The 27961-nt window shown below is 41.1% G+C and overlaps 1 protein-coding gene across 2 annotated transcripts; it reads right to left on the bottom strand.

Moving 5' to 3' along the window:
* Positions 1 to 14192, bottom strand: tmem176 (transmembrane protein 176). 2 transcript variants are annotated; one of them, XM_030724566.1, is made up of 7 exons: positions 14041 to 14192; positions 8455 to 8583; positions 7671 to 7781; positions 7469 to 7525; positions 7122 to 7262; positions 1755 to 1871; positions 1 to 869 (listed from the first exon to the last, which is right to left on the bottom strand). In XM_030724566.1, the coding sequence occupies exons 2-7, from the start codon at positions 8578 to 8580 to the stop codon at positions 810 to 812; spliced, it is 612 nt and encodes a 203-aa protein (XP_030580426.1). In that variant the 5' UTR covers positions 8581 to 8583; positions 14041 to 14192; the 3' UTR covers positions 1 to 809. The 2 variants fall into 2 exon arrangements, with proteins under 2 accessions (XP_030580426.1, XP_030580425.1); XM_030724565.1 differs by having other exon boundaries at positions 7122 to 7268; positions 14041 to 14191.
* Between the last annotated feature and the right edge of the window lie 13769 nt (positions 14193 to 27961).

Here is a 27961-nt window from a genome sequence, read left to right as displayed (position 1 = left end):
TGGATGAACATATATTTTTATAAAATTATATATATATTTTTAAAATGTAATATAATCTGAGAGAAATATAAACACTGCAAGCAACACTGCATACTTTGTGTTACACACAGACGTATGTTCCAAAGTTGAGAGGAAACCTTTAACTGGACTGTGAAAAAAGAAAGAAGTTATCAGGTCTGTTTCTGTTTCTGCAGCAAAAGCATGAAGCTGATTTATACAACATGTGAGGCTTCTTATATAATTTGGATAAACTGCTGAACCTTTTGTCTTCATTACAAAATCAGGTTCTTTCAACTGTGAAATCTGTGAGATACAAAAATCATAATTACAAAACAGGGCCTCCATTGTTTCCTTTGAATGCAGTGCATTTCCACACATTCCGTGTATGCAGTGGACAGTGTTGAACACTCCAAATACATGCATATGGAAAATCCCATATATAAAAGTAAGGCTGATGTGGTGTGGGTTGTGTCTTAGAGGAGGATACCAGAGCGATGAGTCTTTAGCTGCCCTTCATCTGTAACTTGGATACAAATGCCTGCTGCACTTAGACTGTAATGTCACCATCCAGGAACCATTAATCCAGTGTTTAAGAGTCACTGTGTTTGAATGTTTGGCTGAAGACATAACTGACACACTTTGGAAAAGAAAAAAAGAAAAAGCTAGTGTTGGTATTTCAGGGAGCAGAGTAAATGAGTCATAGATGAGTAAATGTGTCGCAGAAGTGGATGGACAAATTCAAGACTTTCAATCATCAGGGCACAGCTGATCAATCTTAATGAGAAGTGATCTGTCCCTTGGATGACTGATCAGTTCAGGTCAGGGGTTATAAGCACTGTTGGACTGGGTGGCACAGGATGAGTGAGAGACTGGAAAAGACAGAAAGACAGTCAGTGTTTTGGACATCTTTCTGTATCACAAAGTAACCAGAATCCTAAACTTAGCTGTGTTTAGGCAGCTGTTATAAGAGTAATAAGCTTTAACACTGGCACAATAATAATGCTGCTAAATGAGGACACAATGAACATGACGGAGTCTGTGAGATTACTCTGAGTAGCTAAAATAGCAGCAGAGAAATACTGCATGGAATAAATGGTAAATGGACTAGTTCTTATATAGCGCTTTTCTACTCAGATATGAGCACTCAAAGCGCTTATACAACACGTTCACATTTACCCCATGCACACGCATTCACACAAGCACTTCCATGATTAATTAATTAAGCTAAGTGCTTTAATCGTCTAACATTCACTCACATTCATACTCCGACGGAACGGTCGGAGAGCAACTTGGGGTTAAGTATCTTGCCCAAGGATACATTGGCACGCAGCCTGCAGTAGCCAGGAATTGAACCACTGACCTTCCAATCAGTAGGTGACCTGCTCTACCTACTGAGCTACAGCCACCCAATATCATGGAAAAAGCAGTAAACAAGGAAATGACCCCTCTGCTTATTAAAACAGCACAGACAAGACATCTGAAATCTGAGTGAGAGTAATAAGGGTTTCACCTCTGACCACAATTATACCAGTTTTTATTCTAACTACATGCACTGAAAGGAAAAATTCTAGAAAAATACAAATGTAGCAAGACACCAAGTCAGGAGAACCTCTGACTGATGAGCCTACAGAGTTCTAACAGGCCGATGTTTGTCCTACAGCACAGTCAGCATGGGCATTGTAACTGCTAGTGTTGTAGATTTGATCTAGATGCCCTTTGAGTATATGAAAAATTAAAAAGAGTTAGATACTTACGGTGTATGGCACAAAGCTCCGTCTCTGCCTGAAGAGAAGGAAAGAGAGAATGGCAGCGATGACTGCCTGGGCCAGAGTGAAGAGAAGGAGAGTTGACTTCACTCCTCTGCTCAGCCTCTGTTGTAAAACGTAAAGGACAGACATTTATCACATTAATGTTTGTATTACAAGATACATATAACACAGTAGTTATTGTACCACCCCATTGCCATAGGGAGTTGTTCACTGCATAAAAGGTAAATAATAACAACTGAGATGGAACACAATGACCATAACCCGGACAAACAATTAAGTAAATAGATGGATCAATGCAATATTTTAAATCTAATTTAAAACCTATATTTAATTGAAAAATGTGCTAAGGCAAGTGTTGCAACTGGGAAATTCTTTTTACTAAAATCTTCCTTCTCATAGTTTTTGTTTCAGTATTATTATCCAAATGTTTTCAGTGCTTGAGCTCCAAACAGGCCAGTTTAGTGTTCTTTCACTGCAGAGACATGTTCAGAATACAGTCTGGTGAATAAGCAACACCATCCCTGAAAAAACAGATGGCCGTACATGTGACTCCTAAACCTGTATTTATGTCTCAGAATTAATGGGTGCTTCACAGATGTGCAGCCTAAACAGAGGTGTTCTATTGTAGTGCTGGTTCCTGAATGACCTGGATTAATGGGTCAAATCTTCCTACTGAATCATGAATCAGAGGTCGCTGATTAACTGGTAAATGCACTGGCTTAGATAGCACTTTCTTCTCTACTTTGAGCACTCAAATGTGCTATACAACACGCCTCATTCACACAAATTCATACTCTAACAGTTGCATCAGAAAGCAACTTGGGGTTTAGTATCTTGCCCAAGGATACTTTGGCATGCAGCCAGGGATCGAACCACCAACCTTCCAATTAGTAGGTGAACTCCTGTAGCTCCAGAGGTACAGCCACCCCAGATCATAACCCGGATTAATCCCAATCATATGAATCTTCTTACTAGGTGCTGCTGAATACACAATGCAAGGCAATTTGTGGGTGCAGAGATGAACAGTGTTCACTGCCAGTTGTTTTCAGCAGTCTTTCTGAGCCCATGCAATATGTTCAGCACAGAACTGAATCTGTTTTTAATGCAGTGCTGCCTGAAGGCCCAAAGATCACCATTACTCAGTATTACTTATCAGCATTCTCATTGCCTACAAAGATGTTTTAGCATCCAGTACAACTCTCCATAGAGATGACCTTCCAGGCAAACTCATTAACATGGTAAACAGAGCCTTGGCCAGGACATGTCAGGAAGCCTGTGGTCTCACTAACACAGTCACAGATGGAAAAAACCGAAAATGGCCTGTTTAAGTTTTGGTGTTTAATTAAAGATGCCAAGTAATTTGAAACATCCTGACATAAATAAGGAAAAAAGATTCTCTGATTAAAAAAGAACTAATTTCACTGTGTCTGTTGAACAGCTCCCCCTAGTGGCTTCAGGGAACGTTTCAGTCTTTTCTTGAGTGGCCCAAGCACTCACACATTATTCACAGATGTGCTCACTCATGCTTCATTCACTGGAGTATTGTACACATCATAGTATCATACAAGAGAAATCAGATCAAATGCTTAAAACTAGGAGTGTTAGCTCCAACTGCACTGAATCGATGGCCTCTACACTGAATAATTTAGCAAATTAGAGATTTCAGTTTTACTTTTAATAAACTTGTAAAAATATCTACATCCACGTTCTCATTATTGCAGGAAAATATTGGTTAAAAAAACAGCAGTTTTCCTCTTAAAAACAACTCTGTAACTTTAAGCCTGAGCTTTGGGAGTGTTTGGGTGAAGGCTCACAGTGCTACAATGGAGCAAAGTGGGGCAGTCAGTGATAGTGACGCATTAACCAGGGAGATTTCAGGGTCAAACACTGGAATGCTGGAGACTGGCCAACTGACCTCAGTCCAGCTGGACACAGGTCTGACTGCTGCTCCACACAGTCAGAAAACTCTCTTTTAACAATAATAACTCCAATATAATTTCATAATAACTCCAATATAATTTCTTGAAGAATATATTGTATTTATGGTAAAAAGTGGTTTGAGTGCTCAACTTGAGTAGAAACACAAGTACCAGTCCATTTATGATTTATCGTTTATTGCTAATTGCTGTTGCTATTGCTGACATACTTTGACATACTTTAAGATTATTTTTTTTTGTGTTTTTTTTCCTTAATTTGTTGTTTCAGATAGACTGCAGGGCCACTGAAAATGAATGTGCACCTTTGAGGCACTAGAGTTAGACTTTACTACATTGCGAAATGGGCTGACATTTACACAGCATTTTTTTTTTTGCTCTTACTGACCACTCAAAGCTCTGTACACCACACACCACATTTACCTTTTCACACACAGTCATACAGCACTTTATCTACATGCATTTACTCCTACTGACAATTTAGAATCACAGTTACCGTAACAATTTCAATTTTATTAATTTCCAAACTTTTGACTGGTACTGTGTATAGCACCAAATCACTACAAACAGACGCCTCAAAAATGCTTTATATTGTGGGTAAAGACCCTACAATTATTACAGAGAAAACCCAACAGTCAAAATGACCCCCTATGAGCAGCACTTGGCAACAGTGGGAAGGAAAAACTCCCTTTTAGCAGGAAGAAACCTCCAGCAGAACCAGGATCAGGGAGGGGCAGCAGCCTAGGCCTATAGCAGCATAACTAAGGGCTGGTTCAGGGTCACCTGATCCAGCCCTAACTATAAGGTGGATCATAAAGGAAAGTTTTAAGCCTAATCTTAAAAATAGAGAAGGTGTATGTCTCCTGAATCTTTATGTTTTGGTAATGTTTGTGTTGTTTTGGTGCTTTTTCTGAGTATTCTTGTATGTGCATTAGTGGCTGCAAATGTGCAATATAGAGCTGATCTGGTAATGGCTGTAGATAATCACTGTGCTTTGGACAGCTAAAACTTTATCCCCTTGCTGAGATGGCACAGAAGGCAGAAGAAGGGTCAGAGATGGGACTGCAAAGTAAGCCCTTCATAAACTTTCAATCCCAAGTCTCTTTCTCACTTGATTGCTTAACAACAAACTGGAAGCTCCACGACTGTGGATTACTTCACACAGTTTGAATTACTGTGCCATAATCATAACAGAAACCTGGGAGGATCATTAAAAAACCCATCAGGTGCTACTATCATGTTAGCAGGCCACGGCATCTTCAGAGCAGATAGGGCTACTCAATCCTCTAAGTCTAGAGGGGGGGGGGCTTTGTATTTAAATACACAATAGATGGTGTAGAAACATCACACTTGCTGCTTCTCAGATATCGAGTACCTGATGTTACAAAACAGACCTTTCTAATTGCCCAGAGAGTTTACATCGGTCATTAGAACAGTCCACATGTCCCACCACAACCTAATGCTAGGCTAGCCATGAAGAAGCTATGTCACTCCATTAACCAGCATCTGTTGATACAGACAGCACTGTTAACAGCAGGAGAGAACAGAAAGGACCCACATGACATTACATCCCCTCAGTGATATTCAAACTGGCTGACTCCAAAATAAAGCCGGTGGTATTATAAAACAGCACACCCACCCTGGACATCACTTATTCTTCCCTCTTGGAAGAAATTCAGATCAAGCCAACAACTTTTTCCCACAAGCAATCAAATTTACACCCCCTACTCCCCTGTAATAAATAATTATCCAATGAACTGGAAGTAGGGCAGCACGGTGGCGTGGTGGTTAGCACTGCTGCCTCACAGCTGGAATAACATCCAGAAGTTCTAAGTTCGATTCCACCATTTTCAGGTCTCTCCAGAGATGCTCAGTTGGGTTTTGGTCAGGGCTCTGGTTGGGCCAGTCAAGAATGGTCACAGAGTTGTTCTGAAGCCACTCCTTTGTTATTGTAGCTGTGTGCTCAGGGTCATTGTCTTGTTGGAAGGTGAACCTTCGGCCCAGTCTGAGGTCCTGAGCCCTCTGGACGAGGTTTTCTTCCAGGATATCTCTGTACTTGGCCGCATTCATCTTTCCTTCAATTGCAACCAGTCATCCTGTCCCTGCAGCTGAAAAACACCCCCATAGCATGATGCTGCCACCACCATGTTTCACTGTTGGGATTGTATTGGGCAGGTGATGAGCAGTGCCTGGTGTTCTCCACACATACCGTTTAGAATTAACGCCAAAAAGTTCAATCTTCGTCTCATCAGACCAGAGAATCTTATTTCTCATAGTCTGAGAGTCCTTCATGTGTTTTTTGGCAAACTATGCGGGCTTTCATATGTCTTGCACTGAGGAGAGGCTTCCATCGGGCCACTCTGCCATAAAGCCCCGACTGGTGGAGGCCTGCAGTGATAGTTGACTTTGTGGAACTTTCTCCCATCTCCCTACTGCATCTCTGGAGCTCAGCCACAGGGATCTTTGGGTTCTTCTTTACCTCTCTCACCAAGGCTCTTCTGCCATGATTGCTCAGTTTGGCTGGACGGCCAAGTCTAGGAAGAGTTCTGGTCGTCCCAAACTTCTTCCATTTAAGGATTATGGAGACCACTGTACTCTTAGGAACCTTGAGTGCTGCAGAAATTCTTTTGTAACCTTGGCCAGATCTGTGCCTTGCCACAATCTCTGAGCTCCTTGGGCAGTTCCTTCGACTTCATGATTCTCATTTGTTCTGACATGCACTGTGAGCTGTGAGGTCCTAATCAAATCCAATCAGTTTAATTAAATACAGCTGGACTCCAATGAAGGAGTAGAACCATCTCAAGCATGGATCAGAAGAAATGGACAGCATGTGAGTTAAATATGAGTGTCACAGCAAAGGATCTGAATACTTATGACTACGTGATTTTTCAGTTTTTCTTTTTTAATAAATTTGCACAAATTTCTACATTTCTGGGTTTTTTTCTGTCAAGATGGGGTGCTGAGTGAACATTAATGAGAAATAAAATGAACTTTTTTGATTTTAGCAAATGACTGCAATGAAAGAGAGTGAAAAATTTAAAGGGGTCTGAATTCTTTCTGTACCCACTGTAAATCACTGTATATTGTAAGGTGAACACCCTACAAATACTTGAACAAAATCACTACAGGGACAAAAAAACAAGATACACAACATAACTACATGTAGACATGTCTACAAGAAGAACAACAATGACTACAGAGGCACAGGACAAACTGCTGTAATAATAATAATAAATGACTACAGAGAATGTGAATGTGGACTGAATGGTTGTGTCTTGCCTTTCGACCTATGACAGCTGAGATATAGCGCAGTAGAAAACTAGGTACAAAGAAAGAGAGGGCGACTCCAGAGAGACAGAAAACAGCAAAACAGGTACAAAAAGATGCCCGGGTTACATAACACGAAGCAGATACCCACCGAGGCATAGTGCTTGTCTCCACAGATGTCATGGCTTGTTTGGAGGCAGGGCTCCTCGGGATTCCTGTCCATGTCCACAGAGTAGATGATCACAGCCACCACTGACAGCACAACAGACGCCATGCTCACCATGAGACACACCTGCAGCTGACAAAACAAATTTCACTTTCTAAACAAGCACGGCACAAAAGTTGTATTAATGTGAGCATTTGTGGCATTTTGTGTTTGTGATTTTTTTTTTTTTGCATTCCTTGTGCTTTTTCTAAATGGTGATCCTGAGTTGTTGTTCAGTTGTTTTCAAGTTAGCTGAAAAAATAAAGTTTCCGTAAGTTTTAGAAGAGACTTACAATCTTCATGGTGCAGTGTTTGTCCAAGAAGATAGCAACTGCTCCTGCTGTGATGAACTACAAGCAGGAAGACACATTTATTAATATACTTCTATTACACACACACACACACACACACACACACACACACACACACACACACACACACACACACACACACACACACACACACACACACACACACACACACACACAGGCTCACCATTAGGCCGCTCCACCAAGGAACTCCCAGGGCAACCACCTCAGTGAACTCGATGCAGTGCAGAGGAATGGAGTAGGACATCCCCAGCAATCCTAGCATCACCTGACTAACCTGGGACGCATACACACACACACACACACACACACACACACACACACACACACACACACACACACACACACACACACACACACACACACACACACGATTACTGTTAACCAGCTTTCTGACACAACACAGCAGAGAGAAGTGGGAAAATATCTTTTGTGGTGCTGCATTGTGGATGCCTTGCTTTTAATTTTACACTTTTTATCTCTATATACACTTGCACAGACTTGCTCAGCAGCTCTGTACAGCCGTGCCCCTATGCTCAGTGTTTGTGCTGACTTAAACACAATTCTGAGCTTGGATAAAAAGCTTTCTGTTTTGATGAAAGAGAACGCTGCATTCCAAAATCAGAACCTTTTCTGGTCAGTGAAACATGGCGATGGTGCTTCAATTTAATTTCATATATATACCACAATAACAAAGTTAGTTGCATCAAGAGAGAAACCCCTGTGAGCAAAAGGTGGAAAGGGAGAACTCCATTTTAACAGGAATAAACCTCCCATCTGCCAAGATGGGGGGAATGAGAAAAAAGGATTACACAGAGAGTCAAGGACAAAATACACTATGAGAGAGAGAGAGAGAGAGAGAGGACAAGTTAATTATATGTCACAGTAGGATATAAATGCATGGGGAGAAGAGGAGAGTAAAACACACACACACACACACACACACTCACCCCCAGACATTTAGGCTCTCCTTTCTGGATGGCAGCCCGCAGTACCTGCTGTATGTCAGTCAGCTTGACAACATTCAGGTCTTCCAGCACCTGTACTGACAGATCCCTGGAGACTGACACGGCCATCACCTGCAGGGAAGAGTGAAGCTCACTATTCAGTGCACTCAGCTTACATATCAAAACACACATGTTCTACACAGTTGTATGTTGTACATATGGGGTGCTGTAGAACTTTCCTGTAGCACATTTACAGACTTTTAGTAGTTTATGTTGCTTCTTAAATGTCAGAATAAAGTGTTCCACTGAGCCATCACTGGGGCTTACAACTTTGCCTTTATACAATTGGATGTCAAAAAATTAGAATAATGTGAATAAGTTCATTTTTATGCAGTTTAATTCAAGGATGTAATTCATTACAGGCAAAGTGCAAATTTCTAGTCTTTTAAAAAAATTTTTTGATGATCATGAAGCTCGTGAAAATCTGAAATCCGATGTCTCAGATTATTAGAACATGGTCTAGTGGTCTGGGGAAGCTTGGGGATTTGTGTTCTTGTTCTCTGTCTCTGAGTCTGTTCTTTCAAGGCGTTCAGTGCACACCGCCAGCCACTTACCTCTGAATCCACATCTGGAATACTTACCATAGCCTCAGCTAATTCTGCATCTCCTCTCCCACAATGCCTCCAGTTGTGTTTTTGCAGGTAGACTTAGGTCCCAAATTCCAGACATTATTCCTACACTTGTCCTACCTTTACTTAAAAATGATTTTGCCTCTTCAGACTCAGCTACCATTCATGCAGCTTAGTCCTGGCAAGGCTTTGTTCTAGGTCAGCATGAGCAGATTCTCTCTTCTCTAACTGTGCAATTGCAAGCAACACATCAAAGAATAGTCAAATGCATAATGTGATTCAAAGTTGCCTGAACCTCCCACTACTGAATCTTCTGCTCAATCTCAGGCTGCCACCTCTGCCTCTACACCGCCACCTGTATGTGACCCTCTGACTGCTGATTACTTTGGTGGTGAGTTGGATCACTGTGGGAGTTTACTGTTACAATGTAACTTGTTTAATCATACCCTCTGAGCATTCCCTAATAACTACACTAAGATTTCCGATTCATTGCGTTGTTAACAGGGAAAGCTGTCCAATGGTAAAAATCTTATTTAATGGCTAATCCCACTGAGACAACTTCTTATGGAGGCTTTATTGATTTCAAGCATGTGTTTCATCATCCTCTCAGAGAGGAGGAGGCAGCCAGGCATTTGTTTGGGGTACAGCAAGGAAACAGTCCAATAGCCAAATTTCCTATTGAGTTTTGGGTGCTGGTAGCTGAGGCAGGATAGGGAGATAAGCTGTTAAAGGGACCTTTTATCACTCATTGAATGATTGTCTCAAAGATGAGCTAGCCTCCAGGGATCAGCCTAAGCTTCTTGAACTAGTTTTATAGGGTTAAGAATTGCTAAGGAAAAGAACTACAAGTCCCAGCATTGTCTATGCTGTCATTCTAAATGTTCAGAATCTGCCATTCCCTCAGCTAGTCCTGCCGCTGTAACTGTTGAATCTCCACCACCTGATCTGTCTCTAGTTCTGGAGGAATATCATGATTTGTCCTGAGCCTTTAGGAAAGTCTCTCCTTCTTCACAGACCCTAGGACTGTGCCATTGACCTACTTCCTGGTGCTCCTCAAACCTCTAGTAGGTTGTATAATCTGTCCCCTCCCAAAAAAGAATCCATGGAGAAATATATTCTGGACTCCCTGACAGCTGGAATCATTTAGTTATATCCTCCAACTGCTTTTTTTTTTTTTTTTTTTTAAATAAAGATGAGACACTGAAACCACGTTTTGACTATAGATCAAATTACAATTAAAAATAAGTATCCCCTGACATTAAACACTCCTACCAATGAACCCTTGCATGGTGCCACTGTGTTCACTGAGCTTGACCTGAGGAATGCCTACTATCTTGTTTGTATCCTGGAGGGGGATGAGAACACTTCCCTAGGCCTCTTCAAATATCTGACCATGCCTTTAGGTTAATGAACGCCCTGAAAGTCTTCCAGGCCCAAGTGCACAGTGTGTTGAGACTTTTTGAATATCTTTGTGGTTGTGTCAATGATGATATTCTGATCTTCTCTAAGGACCTGGATCAGTATCTAAGGCTGGTTTTATAGAAAAACTTTCACCTTCCTGAGCTATCGTTTTCGAGAGTAGGCAGATGAAGACCAATCTTGAAAAGGTAAAAGCAGTAACTGAGTGGCCTATAAGGATTGGAAGAATAGATGCACCAAACAGCCTTTTGAGGTCTGGGCAGACCACAAAAACCTGTCCTACCTTCAAAATGTTAAATGGTTACATTCCAGGCAAGCTAGGTGGTCCCGGTATACTGGTAATTTCAACTTTACTATTACTTGCCACCCAGGTTCAGAAATCAAAAACCAGACGCCCGTTCTCAGCAGTTGTTCATTGAATCCAATCAGTCCCTGCCAGAAACCATTTTGGTTACTCACTTGTGTTATTGGTGGCATTTATTGGGAGGTGGAAGACCTGGTAAAGTAGGTTCAGTAAACTAAGCCAGATCCTGGTTCTGGTTCCCCCAATCATTTGTGGCTTCTTCAGTTCACTCACAGGTTTGCTGCAAGTTTGCATACCACCCCAGGATAAGCTGTACCATCTCTCTGTTAAAACGCTCCTACTGGATGCCGACCTTAGAAAAAGACACCCAAGAATATGCCCTAGTTTGCTCTGTATGTTCCAGAAGCATGACTAATTCATAGTTGCCCTCGGTTCTTCTACAGCATCTCCCCACTCCCCGTCATCCATGGTCACATATTGCAGTGATTCTCAAACTTTTTCTGTCATGCCCCACTTCACTGTATGAAACCTTTTCACACCCCACATGAAGCACGGTCCAGGGAGGGGTGAGGGAGTGGTGTGTCCCCCTCTGTGGTGAAGCTGTGGCACTGCTTTCCATCTCCTTGGCATCCCCTCAGGCATTTTTTTTTTCTGCCAACCCTCCTGGTTCATCTATTAAGTGTGGAAGGTATTTTGTGAAGCTTGAGATGCCAATATTAGTCTATTGTCTGGTTTTCACTCAGGTTAAATGCAGCCCCAAACCATAACAGAGCCTCCACCGTGTTTGATAGATGGCAGTAGACACTCACTGCTGTACCTCTCCACTGACCTCCTCCATATGTATCGATGACAACCAAAAATTTCAAAATTTCAAAAAATTAAAAATTAAAATTTCCTCCCTGTCTCCCCTCCTTAAGACTGGCTTCTTGACAGCTGTATATACATATATACACAGTAGCTCAGGTTCGAGTCTGACCCGCAGCCCTTTGCTGCTTCTCTCTCTCCCCACTGTCCTGTCTATCTTCACTCCTCCACAAGCCAATAAATGCAAAAAGAAAAAGAAAACATGATACTTTAAGTTTTTAAATTCTAAGTTATTTTTGTTGAGTTATTTTATTTAAAATTTCTGTCTAAATGCTTTTATGTAGCTCATTTTATTTTAATGTCCTTTCAAGTCTGAAATGCCTTGCTGTTGAATAGTGCTATACAAATAAACTTGTCTTGCTCCATTTGCGTGAGGACAGTTTTAAAGAAACATTTTCTTTTACATGTTTGAGCCCATTTATTACAAACTGTCAAAAGAATACAGTTGATGATGTAATGTGTTCAAACATGCAAACTCGTCCAAGATACTAGTTTCTGTGATCAACAGGTTACACAAATTTTTAACATTTACAGAGATAGGTCATATAAAACTGGATTTACTGTACATATATATATATATATATATATATATATATATATATATATATATATATATATATATATATATATATATATATATATAGGAATGGCTGTGACTCAGGAGGCAGAGCAGGTCATCTCCTAATCAGAAGGTTGGTTGTTCAATTCCTGGCTGCTCCAGTCTGCGTGCCAAAGTATCTTTGGGCAAGATACTGAACCCCAAGTTGCTCTCCGATGCAGCCGTCAGAGTGTGAATGTGTGTGAATGTTAGATAGTATGCACTTAGCTGTAGAAGGAAGTGCTTGTTTGAATGGGTAAATGCAATCTTAAAGTGCTTTGAGTGCTCAAAGTAGAAAAGTGCTATAGAAGAACTAGTCCTTAAATTAATTAATTTATATAACAAGTGAATTAAAAATGGTAACAGGAGGTGGTTAATTTGTGATATTACTCATTACTCTGAACTAAATTTACTTCTCTTTATTGAATTTTGTGTCCGAGTGGAAAGTGGGTCACATATTGGCTTTAGCACTTTACATATGACTGGATAGCATTAGCAGTTTATAACCAACAGCCAACAGTGTTGTTTATGATTTAAAAAAAAAATAATTTTTTTTTCAAGGAAATAATTACTTTGTCTTGTATTAGAGTGAAGACTTAAGATTGGGTGGGGCCCTGTGGGACTTTCTGGTTTTTAAGGGGGCTGCAGCACTCTTGACTTTGGGAATGGCTGCTCAACTGATGGAAGATGAGCATGCTGGACCAGCTGCTACTGGGTCAGCCTTGAAGATCTGCAGAAGTGATATTGAACATTTTTCTGCAGAATAATTACTTTTGATAACTTGTGTACAATTTGTCAATAATAGTTTTGTGTGAGGTATTTTCAGTGTTTTATTGTTACTTTCACTAAAGGAATGCTACTTTTGGCTGCTCGATTATTCACAAGGGGCAGCTCAGCATGTTTGATTTGGCATTGCTCTTTTGTTTAAACCAGCTGCCCTTCCTGATGCAACCCCAAAGGGATTTGTGTCTCTTCATGGCTCACTAAAATTCCTCTAGTACTCATCATTGTCAGCTAACAGTAAATATTTAGATGACATCAGGACGAGGAATTATATTTTACATTTCTTCATCCAGGAAGGAGTGCAGAAAGGTAAAGACATTCACACAATATGCTTTAATCTGGTCCAGTGTGAGGGGTGTCCAATTTGTCCTGACAGTTCACAGAGTTCACTTCATGGTACTAGAGTTTTGTAACACAGTGTTTGGATAAGAAACCGTCACTGGTCCAAAGAGCTGTTAGATTTCCAAAACAGATCTTTGTTCTTTTTATACAGTGTCTTCATATTCTGATGTGATAAAAGCTGATTTTCCCATGTCATCAGTTCCTGTAGTGAGCCTCAGTGTTAAACATTGTTCCAGATGTGAAACACTTTTATTGAGAGTCCAAATGTGACAGGTGTCCGCAGATGGCACAGCGTGTTCATATACAACAATGCAACGAAGTAAAGTTGAAGGTAACAGTTAAAACGGGGTGCATTTACATTGTGCAATGAAGGCAGCGCTCCGATTAGACACACAGCACATATTAGGCCCAAAATGATTGGAGCACACCGCACCGCCAAAGCTCGCCTCTGACTCGAACACAGCTCTGTGCGCTGCCATACTGCACCAGGGACCTTCTTCTGTACTATTAAACCATTCACAATATGTAACACATTTTATGCACAGCCGAACACCAAGGCCCTCTGATTCTCACGATAACAGGATATTTTGCGGCTGTCCAGTTATATATTGATATTTAAAAAAAAAAAACACCAAATATGTTATTCCTACCTTTTCTGTTGATGATAAGTTAAGTCTTGTGTAGACACTACTTCTTCTTCTTCTTCGTTTTGTTTTTGTAGACGAGTGTCTGAGGGGACGTTTATCAGAGCGAGGGAGAGAGCTTTGTTCCCTGGATGCAGTCCAGCTGAGCGCCTCCTTCGCTTCCTCTCCTGTTTTCGTACATTTCGAAAAAAGCAGCGAGTCTTTGCATCGCGGTGACGCACAAACCTTCTCGGTATAATCCTGAGAGCCCTCAGAATATTACTCAAGGTAAGCTCAGCCTGCTGCTTTACGCTTTTTTTGTTTATTTGTTTTTAATGTTTGAAAGTTGAACAGAAAACAAACAGCCCGCGGCGTCACGCCGTTTTCAAGGACAGATCCACGTTCTGTTGTTTTGGTACCACATATCTGAACACACAATATTTCTGAATTTCACCCTTAATTCCAGCATGTTTACATACCAGAAAATATCGGTCTACACACGCACGTATAGTATATACGCATTTCAATTAGTGTGCAAACATTTACGAAAGGAAATGTGCTGGGCAAATATACTTTAATAACTTAATATGTTCGAGATATACTTTTTTATCTCATGATTGGAAAATTATTTCGTTTCAGCAGTTATGCTGCTATTAATAATAATGTATGTAACAAGTAAAAGATTTCAAAGTCAACAAATCAAAGATAATTTAAAATTGCAATAAAACGTTAAAATGAGATGAAAGAATATGGATGAATGAAAATTAAAATCAATGAAAATATGTGTTGTATGTTATTGCCTGTCCAGCAGTGTGACATGATCAGGACAAGTGTAATCAGATTACAAAACATAAAAGCTTGATTACTTTGTGAAACTGTCATATTGTTTAAAATATGACAGTAACCTTACTGTAACTCATGAAAAGTATCTCGTCCCACAGTCCAAAGACATGCAGGGTTAGGTTAACTGGTCACTCTAAATTGCCCATAGGTGTGAATGTGAGTATGAATGGTTGCCTGTCTCTCTGTGTTAGGACAGGCTGGCGACCTGTACAGGTGTACCCTGCCTCTCGTCCTATTGTCACTTCATTAGTGAAGTGGTTAACACATTTGCTTGGTAAACAAAAAATTGCTTGTTTGAGTCCAGCCGGAGGCACAAATTCCCATCAGGAGAAGTGTAAAACTCTACTAAATCAAGCATGAGAAACTACCTGCTGTGGTGACCCCTTGTCATGAAGGAATAGTTGAAAGTAGCTTCTTTATTATTTTGTAATGCTTTACATAGCAAGCTAAAAAAAAAATATGTTGATTTACATTTTTATCATGCAGCTGTTTAATTCAATTTAATTCAGTTCAGTTTTATTTATATAGCACCAAATCACAACAAACAGTCACCTCAAGGCACTTTATATCATAAGGTTAAGACCCTACAGTAATTACAGAGAAAACCCAACAGTCAGAATGACCCCCTATGAGCAGCACTTGGTGACAGTGGGAAGGAAAAACTCCCTTTTAGCAGGAAGAAACCTCCAGCAGAACCAGGCTCAGGGAGGGGCACTCATGTGCCACAACTGGTTGGGGTTTTAGGGAAAGAGACAGGACAAAAGACCCACTGTGGTAGAGAGCTAGAGATTAATAATAACTAATGATTAAATGTGGAATGGTGTATAAACAGTGTGAAAAGAGGTGAATGAAGCAGTCTAGGCCTATTTAAACTTAGTCTTAAAAATAGAGAGGGTGTCTGTTTCCTGAATCCAAACTGGAAGCTGGTTCCACAGAAGAGGGGCCTGAAAGCTGAAGGCTCTGCCTCCCTTGGGGTGGCTGTAGCTCAAGAGGTAGGAACAGGTCACCTACTGATTGGAAGGTTGGTGGTTCGATTCCTGGCTGCTCCGGGCTGTGTGCCAAAGTATCCTTGGGCAAGATACTGAACCCCAAGTTGCTCTCTGATGCAAGTGTTAGAGTATGAGTGACAGTAAGCACTTAGCTTAATTACTCATGGAAGTGCTTGTATGAATGGGTAAATGTAAAACATGTTGTATAAGTGCTTTCAGTGCTCAGACAGAGTAGAAAAGTACTATATAAGAACTAGCCCATTACCATTCTACTCTTAAGTATCCTAGCAACCACAAGTAAGCCAGCAGTGCTCTGTTGGGGTGATATGGTACTATGAGGTCTTTGAGATAAGATGGTGCCTGATTATTCAAGACCTTGTATGTGAGGAGAAGAATTTTAAATTCTATTCTAGATTTAACAGGGAGCCAATGAAGAGAAGCCAATATGGGAGAAATCTGCTCTCTCTTTCTAGTCCCTGTCAGTACTCTAGCTGCAGCATTTTGGATCAGCTGAAGGCTTTTCAGGGAGCTTTTAGGACAGCCTGATAATAATGAATTACAATAGTCCAGCCTAGAAGTAATAAATGCATGAATGAGCTTTTCAGCATCACTCTGAGAAAGGATGTTTCTAATTTTAGAAACATTGCACAAATGCAAAAAAGCGTTCCTACATATTAGTTTAATATGTGCATTGAAGGACATATCCTGGTCAAAAATCACAGTGTTATAGTAATGCAATCCAGAGTAAGTTTCTGGTTAGACACAATGAATAACTTCAGTTTTATCTGAATTTAGAAGCAGGAAATTAGACATCATTCACGTTTTTAAGTCTTTAAGACACTCCTGCAGTTTAACTAATTGCTGTGTGTCATCTGCTTCATTGATAGTGTTTTGTGTTTTGAGGTTCTGTCGTCTGTGTTTCTAAGTTTGCTTGCAGTTTTGATTCTTTGTTACAGTTTCTGAATCATGTTCTTATTAATAGTTAATCTGTATTGAGTCCCTATTCAGTGTCTGTTTTGTCCCTGTGTCGTTGTCCTTTGTCTCGTGTGTTCTGCATTTAGTTTTACTCCCCGTGTTGTGTCGTGTCTGTGTTTCTGTTTACCTCTGTTTTCTCTCTTCCTGTTTTATTTTCTTAGTCCCCTGTTCTGTGTGCATTGTGTTTAGTTTTGCTTTGTGTGTTGTTCCTGCCTAGCTGTTTCCACTTCCCTCATTATCCCTCTGAATTTATTGTCTGCATTTCCCCTTGTTCCTTGTTGCATCGTTTTCAACGGCTTCCTCCTGTGCACGCTCCTGTCCATCTATGTTTCCTGTTCAAAGTGAGTTAAGTACCTTTGTTCTGCTGGCTCCTCTCCAGCCTTGTTTTTTTTTTTTTTTGTGCATTCCAGCAATAAAGCTGAGATGAAGTTAAAGCCTGTCTAGAGTCCTGCATTGGGGTCCACAAACCTTCCTGCCTCAACAGTACATGACAGATAAATAAAGCTGTATAGCAATGAAAATGCATGCAATGCCTTCAAACAGTACTGCCTAGGGGAAGCAGGTATAGTGTAAATAGAATTGGTCCTAGCACTGGACCCTGTGGAACTCCATAATTAACCTCAGCGTGTGAATAAGACTCCCCATTTACATGAACAACTTGGAGTTTATTAGATAGATATGATTCAAACCACTGCAGTGCAGTACCTTTAATACCTATAGCAAGCTCTAATCTCTGTAATAAAATATTATGGTCAACAGTATTGAATGGTGCTCTGAGGTCTAGCTGGACAGAGATGAGTCCACTGTCAGAGGCTCTAAGAAGATCATTTGTAACCTTCACTAATGCTGTTTCTGTACTGTGATGAATTCTGAAACCTGACTGAAACTCTTCAAATAAACCGTTCCTCTGCAGATGATCAGTTAGCTGCTTTACAACTACTCTTTCAAGAATCTTTGAGAGAAAAGGAAGGTTGGAGATTGGCCTATAATTAGCTAAGACAGCTGGGTCAAGTGATAGCTTTTTAAGTAATGGCTTAATGACTCCTACCTTAAAAACCTGTGGCACGTAGCCCATTAATAGAGATAGATTTATTGTATTTAAGATTGAAGGAGGTAGCTCTATTAATGTGAACATGGATTTGCTTTTATGCAGCTGGACTAACACCAAACACTGTGTCTAAAAGATGGAAATACTCTCTGTAGACCCAAGAATCTGGCTTGGAGAATAGGAGTGGAGTTGTTTCAGTGTGGGCCTCACTTTGTAAGTCCATAAATATTAGAACCAAGCTTTGAAACTGAAATCTAAACCTGCCAGGAAGCCAGTGCAGAAACGAGGGTGTGATATGATAAGATTGATCAGAGTGAGTTAAAAGCCTTCCAACAGCAGTGTGGACAGATTCGAGGCGATAAACAGATGCTTTAGACAGACAAGAAAACTGAGCATGACAGTAATGTCATGATTGGACAAGTGTGTGACCTTGGATGTTCAAATTGATGCCATAGATGCATCGATTAAAAGTCTTGGACGACTTAGTTCTGACCATAATAACACCAATCACAGAAAGTGACAGTATTCTCAGTGGTTGACATTTTTTTATGATTCTAGCATTTCTTCTTCTGCTTGAAGTCTGCCACCTGGGATGTGTGCAGAGTTGGTGCATTATTATATTATATTGTAAATTCTCTCTGGACAAGTTAGCACAGTCACAAAAAACAGGCAGTCACATGGATGGCTGCATGGTCCCTTGTGCTCACTGTGGTGATAAAATTTACATTGCTCAGGCCCAAGTGGACCCAAGGAGACCCAAGTGGACCTGCAGCTATGGAAATCATATAGTCAGGGATTAACATCTGAACATTTGGCACCTTCACACTTTGTACCTAAGGGATGCTATTAGGTATTCGTCTGCCAACTTGTGCTCCCATTTCTTGTAGGTGGACCCCATCTACCCCATTCACCCCCATTCAGTTTTGAGACTTATATTGCTTTTGTTTAGTTGTTGTAATTACTAGAGCATCAAAAGTAGAAATTTGTAGCTCAGCATAGCTACAGAACATCAGTCAGGGTTTTTTGTAGCATGGCTAGATATAGAAGCCAGTCTGAGTAAAAAGGCAGCCCACTGTTGGCAGCTCACAACTTTTCCCATCCAATCTGGAGGAACTTGAGAAAAAGAAAGTAATAAGCTCCCCCAGTCAAGGTGTGCAAAACCTGTACAGACTTACCCAAGAACACTGGAAACATCAAGTGTTATCAAAGGAGTTTTTACAAAGTAAAGAATTTAGGTTCTTGGTATTTTACTTGGGCTTTTCTCTCCTGCGTGGTGGCACCTAAAATATTTGAACTGCTGACAGAACTTTGCAGAGATTCACCTTGTACCTGTTTGTATTCTGTCTGTAGCTGCCCATATTCACTCTGTATCAGTATGCCCTTTGTCGCTTGTATATAATTGTGTGTACCTGGATACCCTATCTCCATCCTCTGAACTTTAATATAGATTGTCAGTAGCGGCACACCACATATACAGTAGAATTAAAAAAAAAAAAACATTTTCCCAAATTTCTGCTCCTTTGTGATGTAAAACTGTTTGTATTGTCTTCTTGTCCTGTATGCTTTTTGTTTGTTTGTGTTTTTTGTGCAAGGGATCAGCAAGTTGTGAAAGCTATTTTAGTTAATGCCATGGTAAGAATATATCACATGAACAAATAAGTTCACTGCTGGATAAGTGAATGTTTGTAGACTAGTGAAGGAGAAAATGTTCCCCTTACTTCCACTGGGGTATTGTAAGAGTGTTGTAAGAGTATTTCATCAACCTGCCCACCACCACCTCCCACTCTATTCTTCCTCTTCATGCCTTTTCCTTCTCTCCTCCTTTTACCACATCTGTTTCTTGTCCTGCAGCATTCCTGTTCTTCCCAAGAGGATTCTGACATGTGGTTTTAATGAACTAACACGTAGTTCAGTGTTTTTTTCTTTCACTATCTCATTTTGTTCTCTCTTGTTCAATGCATGACAGCCTGTGTAAACAAATACACACACACACACACACACACACACACACACACACACACACACACACACACACACACACACACACACACACACACACACACACACACACACACACGCACAGTTTATGCATGTTTTTTCTGTCTCTCTTTTTAATCTATTCTAATATGTTAACAGAATTGAATCATATTTCATTTTCTTTTTTCTCCATCCATCCATTCATCCATCCATCCATCCGTCCGCTTATCTAGGGCAGAGAAACCCAGACCGCCCTCTCCCTAGTCACTTCCTGATCTAGGGGAACGCTCAGGCATTCCCAGGCTAGCTCAAAGATATAAACTTTCCAGCATTGCCTGGGTCTGCCCTGAGTCCACCTCCCAGTAGGACATGCTGGAAACACAGGAGGCATCCTAATCAGATACCCGAACCACCTCAACTGGCTGCTTTCAATGTGCGGGAGAAGCAGCTCTGAGTCTGTCCTAGATGGCAGCACACCTCACCCTATATCTTTAAAGGAGAAGCCAGCCACCCTTCAGACAAAGCTCATTTCACACATAGCTCGTGACCATAGGTGAGGGTGGGAATGTAGATTGACAGCTTTGCATTTCACATCAGCTCTCTTTTTACCACAGTGAGGTGCAGTATCAACATAACTGCAGCCGCAGCCTCAATCTGTTTGTAAATCTCCCACCCCCCTCTTCCCTAACTCGTGAAAAAGATACTTAAACTCCTCCACTTGAAGCAGCAACCCATCCCTGACCCAGAGTGGGCACTCCACCCTTTTCCAGCTGATGCCCATGGCCTCATTTGTGTTGCTTCACACTCAGCTGCAAACCTCTCCAGTGCAAGCTGAAGGCCTCCACCTGATTAAGCCAACAGGACCACATCATCTGCAAAAAGTAAAGATGAAATCTGGAAGGCACCAAAGTGGAGACCCTCCAGGTGCCAACTGTCATGCCTGTTGCTTCACCATTCCAGTGTGAGCTGGAGGCCACCACCTGGTGAAGCCAACAGGACCGCATCATCCACAAAGAGCAGTCCATAAAAATTTTGAACAGAATTGTGACAATGGGCAGCCCTGGCAGAGTCCAACACCCACAGGAAACACGTCCGACTTATTTGCTAGCAAAGCAGACCAATCTCTCGCTGTGGTTGTACAAGGACTGAATGGCCCGCAACAACAGGCCAGACACCCCATACTCCCACAGCACTGCCCAAAGGATACCCCAAGGGATGCAGTCAAATGCTTTCCCCAAGTCCACAAAACAAATGTAGACTGGATGAGCAAAGTCCCACACACACACTCGAATATCCTCGAGAGGATCAAGAGCTGGTACAGTGTTCCACGACCAGGACGAAAACCGCATTATACCTCTTGATGGATGAACTCTCCTTTCCAGCACCCTGGCATAGACCTTCACAGGGAGGATAAGGAGTGTGATCCTCTATAGTTGGAGCACACCCTCTGGTCCCCCCTTCTTAAACAGGGGGACCACCGCCCCAGTCTGCCAATCCAGAGGCACTGCTCCAGATCTCCATGTGATGCTGCAGAGGTGTGTCAACCAAGACAGCCCTAAAGCATCCAGAGCCTTCAGTATCTCAGGGCAAATCTCATCCACCCCAGGGGCCCTGCCACCAAGGAATTGTTTAACTACCTCAGTGACCTCACCCCCAGTGTAAGTAAGTAAGTAAGTAAAAATGTAGAACATTTCAGTGGCAAGGCAATTCAAAGTGCTTTATATCATAAGAACATCAAACAAATGTGAAGTAAAATCATTAAAAGCATTAAAAACTTCAATCAAGTACACAGTAAATCATCAAAACATCAGAATCATCACGCAAAATCATTAAACCATCAAGCAGATGCACATGATAATCATAGGGACATGGTCAGTGTGTAATAAGATATTTTGTTTAGAGCAGCTTTCACCTGGATTTGTTTTTGGACTACTAATCAAAGGCAGCTCTAAACAGGTGGGTACTGAGCCTTGATTTAAAGGAATTTAGTGTTTCGGCTGTTTTGCAGTTTTCTGGGAGTTTGTTCCAGATTAAAGGTACATAAAAACTGAAAGCTGCTTCTCCATGTTTGGTTCTGGTTCTGGGGATACAAAGTAGACTGGAACCAGAAGACCTGAGTGTTCTGGAAGGTTTGATACGATGATAGTAAGTCTTTAATGTATTGTGGTGCTAAACCCTTCAGCGATTTATAAACTAATAGAAGCATTTTAAAGTCTATTCTCTGAGCTACAGGTAGCCAGTGTAAGGACTTTAAAACCAGGGTGATGTGCTCCATTTTTCTAGTCTTGGTGAGAACATGAGCAGCAGCATTTTGGATTAGCTGCAGCTGTCTGATTGATTTTTTTGGCAGACCTGTGAAGATACTGTTGCAATAGTCAGTGCAACTAAAGATAAATGCATGGATGAGTTTCTCTAGATCTTGTTGAGACATTAGTCCTTTAATTCTAGAAATGTTCTTCAGGTGGTAGAAAGCCGACTTTGTAACTGTTTTTATGTGTCTCTGAAGGTTCAGGACAGAGTCCATTACTACACCCAGATTTCGGGCCTGTTCGCAGGTTTCTAAATGTAGTAGCTGAAGCTGCGCGCTGACTCTTGATCGTTCCTCTTTAGGTCCAAAGATAATAACTTCAGTTTTGTTTTTGTTCAGCTGAAGAAAGTTTCGGGGCAGCGCAGTGATGCAGTGGTTAGCACTAGTGATGGGAATTCCGGCTCTTTCGGAGAGCCGGCTCTTTCGGCTCCCAAATGGCTCCTTAGATTTTAAGTTTAAAAAAAAGTGTAAAATGAATTACTAATGTAAAAACATACATTAGGCCTATATCAAACATTTCTTTATATACTCCACATATAATATAGTGCTCCAAATACAAATTATAAAACAAAAGATTGGAAATCAGAAAAAAACAAGGGCCTTTGAGGAGTTGATCCTGTTTCTCCTGCTTGATGACCTGCCCTGTTTTGTTCTTCTAATTACACAGAGTGATGAACAATTCGTATACAGTATACCTGTGTAGGTTGTTTGTGGAGCCTGCTTGATATTAAATTTTAAATTTGCAGTCTACACTCTGTCTATCACATAATCACATAATCCTTTAACATTTAACATTAGGCGATAGCTGCTGAATCGCGGGTTTCCTGACCCTAATAGCTGCAAACAGCTGATTAAGACATAGCGTCTCACCGCAGAGTCAGCTGGTCAAAAGAACTTGATCAGCTGGCTTTTTGCCGTAACTCCGTGACCATTTGTGCTATGGAAAAAATTGAAACGGTTCCTGAAAGTTCAGAAATTGCACTTCATAGTCATGTAGTTGTATTACAGTATTTGTTGCGGGAAGTCCACAAACGCTGGCACTTTTGAAGTACACTGTGTCTCCTTCCACATGTTTGGAGGTATAAGGTTAAAATGTGTCCAGTCTTTACTACGTTTTCCATCACTCATTTTCCTCACCGTTCCCGCATGTAGCCTCTATACACACAACTTCCTCTGGCTCTTTTCTGTCTCCAATCGAATTTTGCAGGAGCCCCTCCCTCCCTGGTCCTATATCTTACCGCCAGGGGGCCGGACGCTTTCTGGGTAGTGACATGTTTATTAATGTCTGGACCCCTGTTTCAGACGTCAGAAAGACAGAGTCGAAGCTGATCTGATTGTTTTGATAGGCCAGAGTCAGGAGGTTTGGGACTCAAACGGCATGCTTTTTGGGAACTTAAGAGAGACGTTCCTAACTGAAGCTGAAAATCCATTTTCTCTCAAAATTTAAGAAATACGGGTTCTAGTGAGCTATTCTGTGTTCCAGTGCTGTCTTGGAGGTCCTCCGTAGAGTCTTGTCTCCCAGTTGGTGTTGATAAGATATTTCCTGCTGGAGTCCTGGGGGATGGCTGGTTATTGGTTTGTTTTGGAACAGTGTGGGCTGCTTGTCCTTCTGCAGTGGTGTCGTTGTTTACATTGTCCTGCGTTAGGGGAGATGGCCTGGTGTTGTTAACAGCATTGAAGATGTTGGCAGTGAAGAGCTTTTGTCCCTCTTTGTTTAGGCATAATCCATGTTGTCTGAAAAGATGGTAGCGCTCCCAGAAAATCTTGTGATTGTCAATAAACTTCACGGATTTGGAGGAGGATTCTTTAATAAGCCATCTATTAATCATAAGCAGTCTGCTGTAATTCTCATCTCCACGTCCAACTCTTGGTGTTGGTCCACTGATAAACATATTCATTTTCAGATTTCCAATTGTGCTTAGAAGATGGCTAAAGTCCTTTTTCAAAATTTCAGATTTCTTCTTTCTTAGGTCATTAGTTCCAATGTGAATAATAAGATTTTCAGTGCTTGGATGATCAGTGGTTAGTGGGACTATTTTCTCTGTAACATCCGACACAGTGTCATTAGGGAAACAGAGTACCTTTGTTTTCTTTGTGTTACAGAGATGATCAGTACCTTTTACCACTGAACTTTTGGCATTAGTTTAGGTTTCTGGGTCACTTTGGGAGGTGGTTGTTTTGGTCTCTTCGTATACCTCTTGTTTTTTTTGGCCACAGCGGCTTTTTGTGACAGTGGAGAGAGACAGGAAATGGGGGAAAGATACAGGGGAAGACACACGGGCAAATTGGCGACGGGCCGGAACACGAACCCGCGCCGCCCGCACCGCACCGCACCGCGGCCTGTCTGTCTCGTTAGACCTCTATCCACATGATGAGATCTATTTTTTGGCTTAGCTCCAAGACAGTTCCAGGTGGTTGAGCTGGCTGAGGTGCTTGGGGGCTGTCTGTTGTCTTGAGGCATCGGTAAAGTAAAGTGGGGTGGCTGTAGCTCAGGAGGTATAGCGCAGGTCACATACTGATCGGAAGGCCAGCGGTTCGATTCCTGGCTACTCCAGGCTGCAAGCCAATGTATCCTTAGGCAAGATACTTAACCCCAAGTTGCTCTCTGATGCGAGTGTGAATGTGTATGAATGTTAGATAATAAAAGCATTTAGCTTAGTTAATCGTGGAAGTGCTCGTGTGAATGGGGTAAATGTAAACGTGTTGTATGAGCGCTTTGAGTGCTCAGACAGAGTAGAAAAGCGCTATATAAGAACTAGTCCATTTAAAGTTGCTTCATTTCCAGTAACTGTGTTGATTACAAGGGACAAGTGGACAAGTCACCCTACTCATCCCCAGACTCTGCTTCCTCTACAGAAGGAGGTCCTCAAAGTATTCCTTCCACCACCCAATTATACACCATACACATGTTTAGTTGTGCCAGGTTTGTCTAGCATCCTCCCTCACTACCTGATCTAAGTCATCACCAGGTGATGATCAGTTGACAGCTCAGCTCCTCTCTTCACCCGAGTGTCCAGTACATACAGACGCAGATCTGATGATATGATTTCAAAATTGATCATCAACCTGTAGCCTAGGGTGTCCTGGTGCCATGTGCACTTATAGACATCCTTATGTTCAAACATGGTGTTCATTATGGACAAACTGTGGATGGCACAGAAGTGCAGTAAGAGAACACTACTTGGGTTCAGATCAGACAAGGTGTTCAATCATGCTCCTCCAGGTCTCACAGTTTATTTTTGTCTGTCCTAATTATTTTACCAGAAAAGAAAAATCAGGAAAAATATGTTCCTGAAAAGTCAAATATAGTGGTTTACATTAACATCTGAACATTTGGCAACATCATACTTAGTGCCTAATGGTCACTGTTGGGCCTCTACCTTCCAAATTGTGTACCATGTCTTGTAGATGAGCCCCATCTAAACATCCAGTTTAGAGGCTTGTATTGCTTTTGTTTACGTTGCATGAAAGCATTTTTTGTGAAGCTTCACAAATTGGCAATTACCAGATTACTAGCAATTACTCATCATAGCTCTGATCATCATGCAAGTAAGTAACATTTATAGCAAACAGATTCTGACTGAACTTGATGTCTCTATATACTATGCCAAGTAAGTGTAGAGGCCAGAGATTTTATCTGTAAAATGAAGTTTCCTGGAGTTATTGTTAAATTTCTGTTTGTAGCTGTTACAGATTTCTTCTTTTCAGGTACATGTGGTTATAATAGTTTATCATATATATATGTGTATATATATAATTAAACTTCATGATAGGTTATACACTGGTATAAGAAGTGTAAGTATTATTGTTAAGAAGTGGATGTCAAAAAATTCTTTTGTCATGATCTCAGGGTTTGAGTTGGTTCTTGTATTTTGGATTCTTGCTTTTGTTTTTATTCAAGTGATTTTATATATATATATATATTTTTTTGTGATATGGTTTTTGGTTTATGCTTTCTTTTCCATTTGGTTTTCCGTCAGCATCCCCAAGTCTTTCCCTGCATGTGTTCCAGTGTTTTTGTGTTTAGGTTAGTCTCCTTATCGCCAGTGTCAGTTACCTTTTGTTTATTTCTCGTTTTCCTTTGAAGACTCATTTACTTTCATGCCTTGTGTTAGTTTTACATTTTCCCTTTGTGGCTGTTGTAATTGTTCTCACCTGTTGTTAACTGCTTTCACCTGTGTTTCGTTCCCCTCCTTTTTCTAATTCCCAGTTAGATTCCCAGTGTATATATAGTTGTGTGAGCCAGTGTGTTTTTGTTAGACTGTTAATGCTTCTCATGCTTTAGTCTTAAATCTAAAAAAGTGCTACACTAAAGGCATTATTACTATCCATATTTTAGCCTTTGCTATACTTCCAATCTCCTGTTTTGCAGTGACATGGCTTCTGAGGGAGCAGTGCCAGCAGCTGATACAAGGCTACATCGCCTCTCTGCCTGGTTTGACCCTGAAAGTGCTGCGGTGAGATTAAGGCAAAAATTGAGCATAGAGTCAAGATTATTTAAAGTTCATATCTAACTTCCTATATCATATTAAGTGGATGTCTTTCATGCATCTTTATGTTGGCACAGGTGGTAACCATCCTGTTGGGGGTGCTCCAGATAGTGCTGTCTGCCCCGCTTGCTCACAGTAGCCAGACTCTGCCAGAACTCTTCATACTGCCACTTGTCTTAGGAATTTTGGTATGTACTCCATGATTCCTTCTCTGAGTTGTACCTATTGCTCAAATCCTCCAACACAGTGCATCCGGAAAGAATTTGCAGCACTTTACTTGTTCCAATTTTGTCACGTTACAGCAGGGGTGGGCAAACGTTTTGGCTCTGGGGCCACATTGACAGACGGGCCGGGCCAGCACCAGATGCATACATATCAAACATAAACATAAAAAAGGCATTACAGTGTTAATACTTACATTTACTTTTAGTGGGCACAGTGTTGTTTTTGCCAGTGCATCGAAGTCTGGTGTTAGTTTTGTTGTAGCAATTCTCAGAATCCTCGGCATCAATCAGTCTTCGGTGGGCCGGATTAAAAAGACCAACAGGTTGGGTGTGTCCCACAGGCCGTAGTTTGCCCACCGTTGCTGCGTTACAGCCTTATTCCAAAATAGATTAAATTCATTTTTCATCTCAAAATTCTACACTTAACACCCCATAATGACAAAGTGAAAAAATGTTTGCTTGAAATTCTTAAAAAATAAAAATAAAAAACAAAAACATGAGACATACATAGTATTCACAGCTTTTGCCATGACATTCAAAACTGAGCTCAGGTGCTTCCGGTTTCCACTGAACTGTCAGATATTTCTACATCTTGACTGGAGTCCTCCTAACACTCCTAAAAGCTGAAGGACTCTCAGACCATGAGAAACTAACTTCTCTGGTTTGATGAAACAAAGACTGAACTCTTTAGGCTGAATGCCAAGCATAATATCTGGAGGAGACATCCTTGAATGATAACCTGCTCCAGAGTGCGCTGGACCTCAGATTGGGGCGAAGGTTCATCTTCCAATAGGACAATGACTCTAAGCACACAGCTAAGATAACAAAGAAGTGGCTTTGAACCACTCTGTGAATTTCTTTGAGTGGCCCACCCAGAGCCTAGACTTGAACTGGATTGAACATCTCTGGGGAGGTCTGAAAATGGCTGTGCACCGACGTTCTCCATCCAACCTGATGCAGCTTGAGAGGTTCTGCAAAGAAGAATGGAAGAAACTGCCCAAAAATAGGTGTGCCAAGCTTGTAGCGTGAAACTCAATGACTTGCTACGAAAGATGCTTCAACAAAGTATTGAGCAAAGGCTGTGAATATTTATG

This window comes from Archocentrus centrarchus, unplaced genomic scaffold (assembly GCF_007364275.1).
Source record: "Archocentrus centrarchus isolate MPI-CPG fArcCen1 unplaced genomic scaffold, fArcCen1 scaffold_37_ctg1, whole genome shotgun sequence".
In the NCBI taxonomy this organism is placed as follows: Eukaryota; Metazoa; Chordata; class Actinopteri; order Cichliformes; family Cichlidae; genus Archocentrus; species Archocentrus centrarchus.
This window is presented reverse-complemented; position numbering and strand designations above follow the sequence as displayed.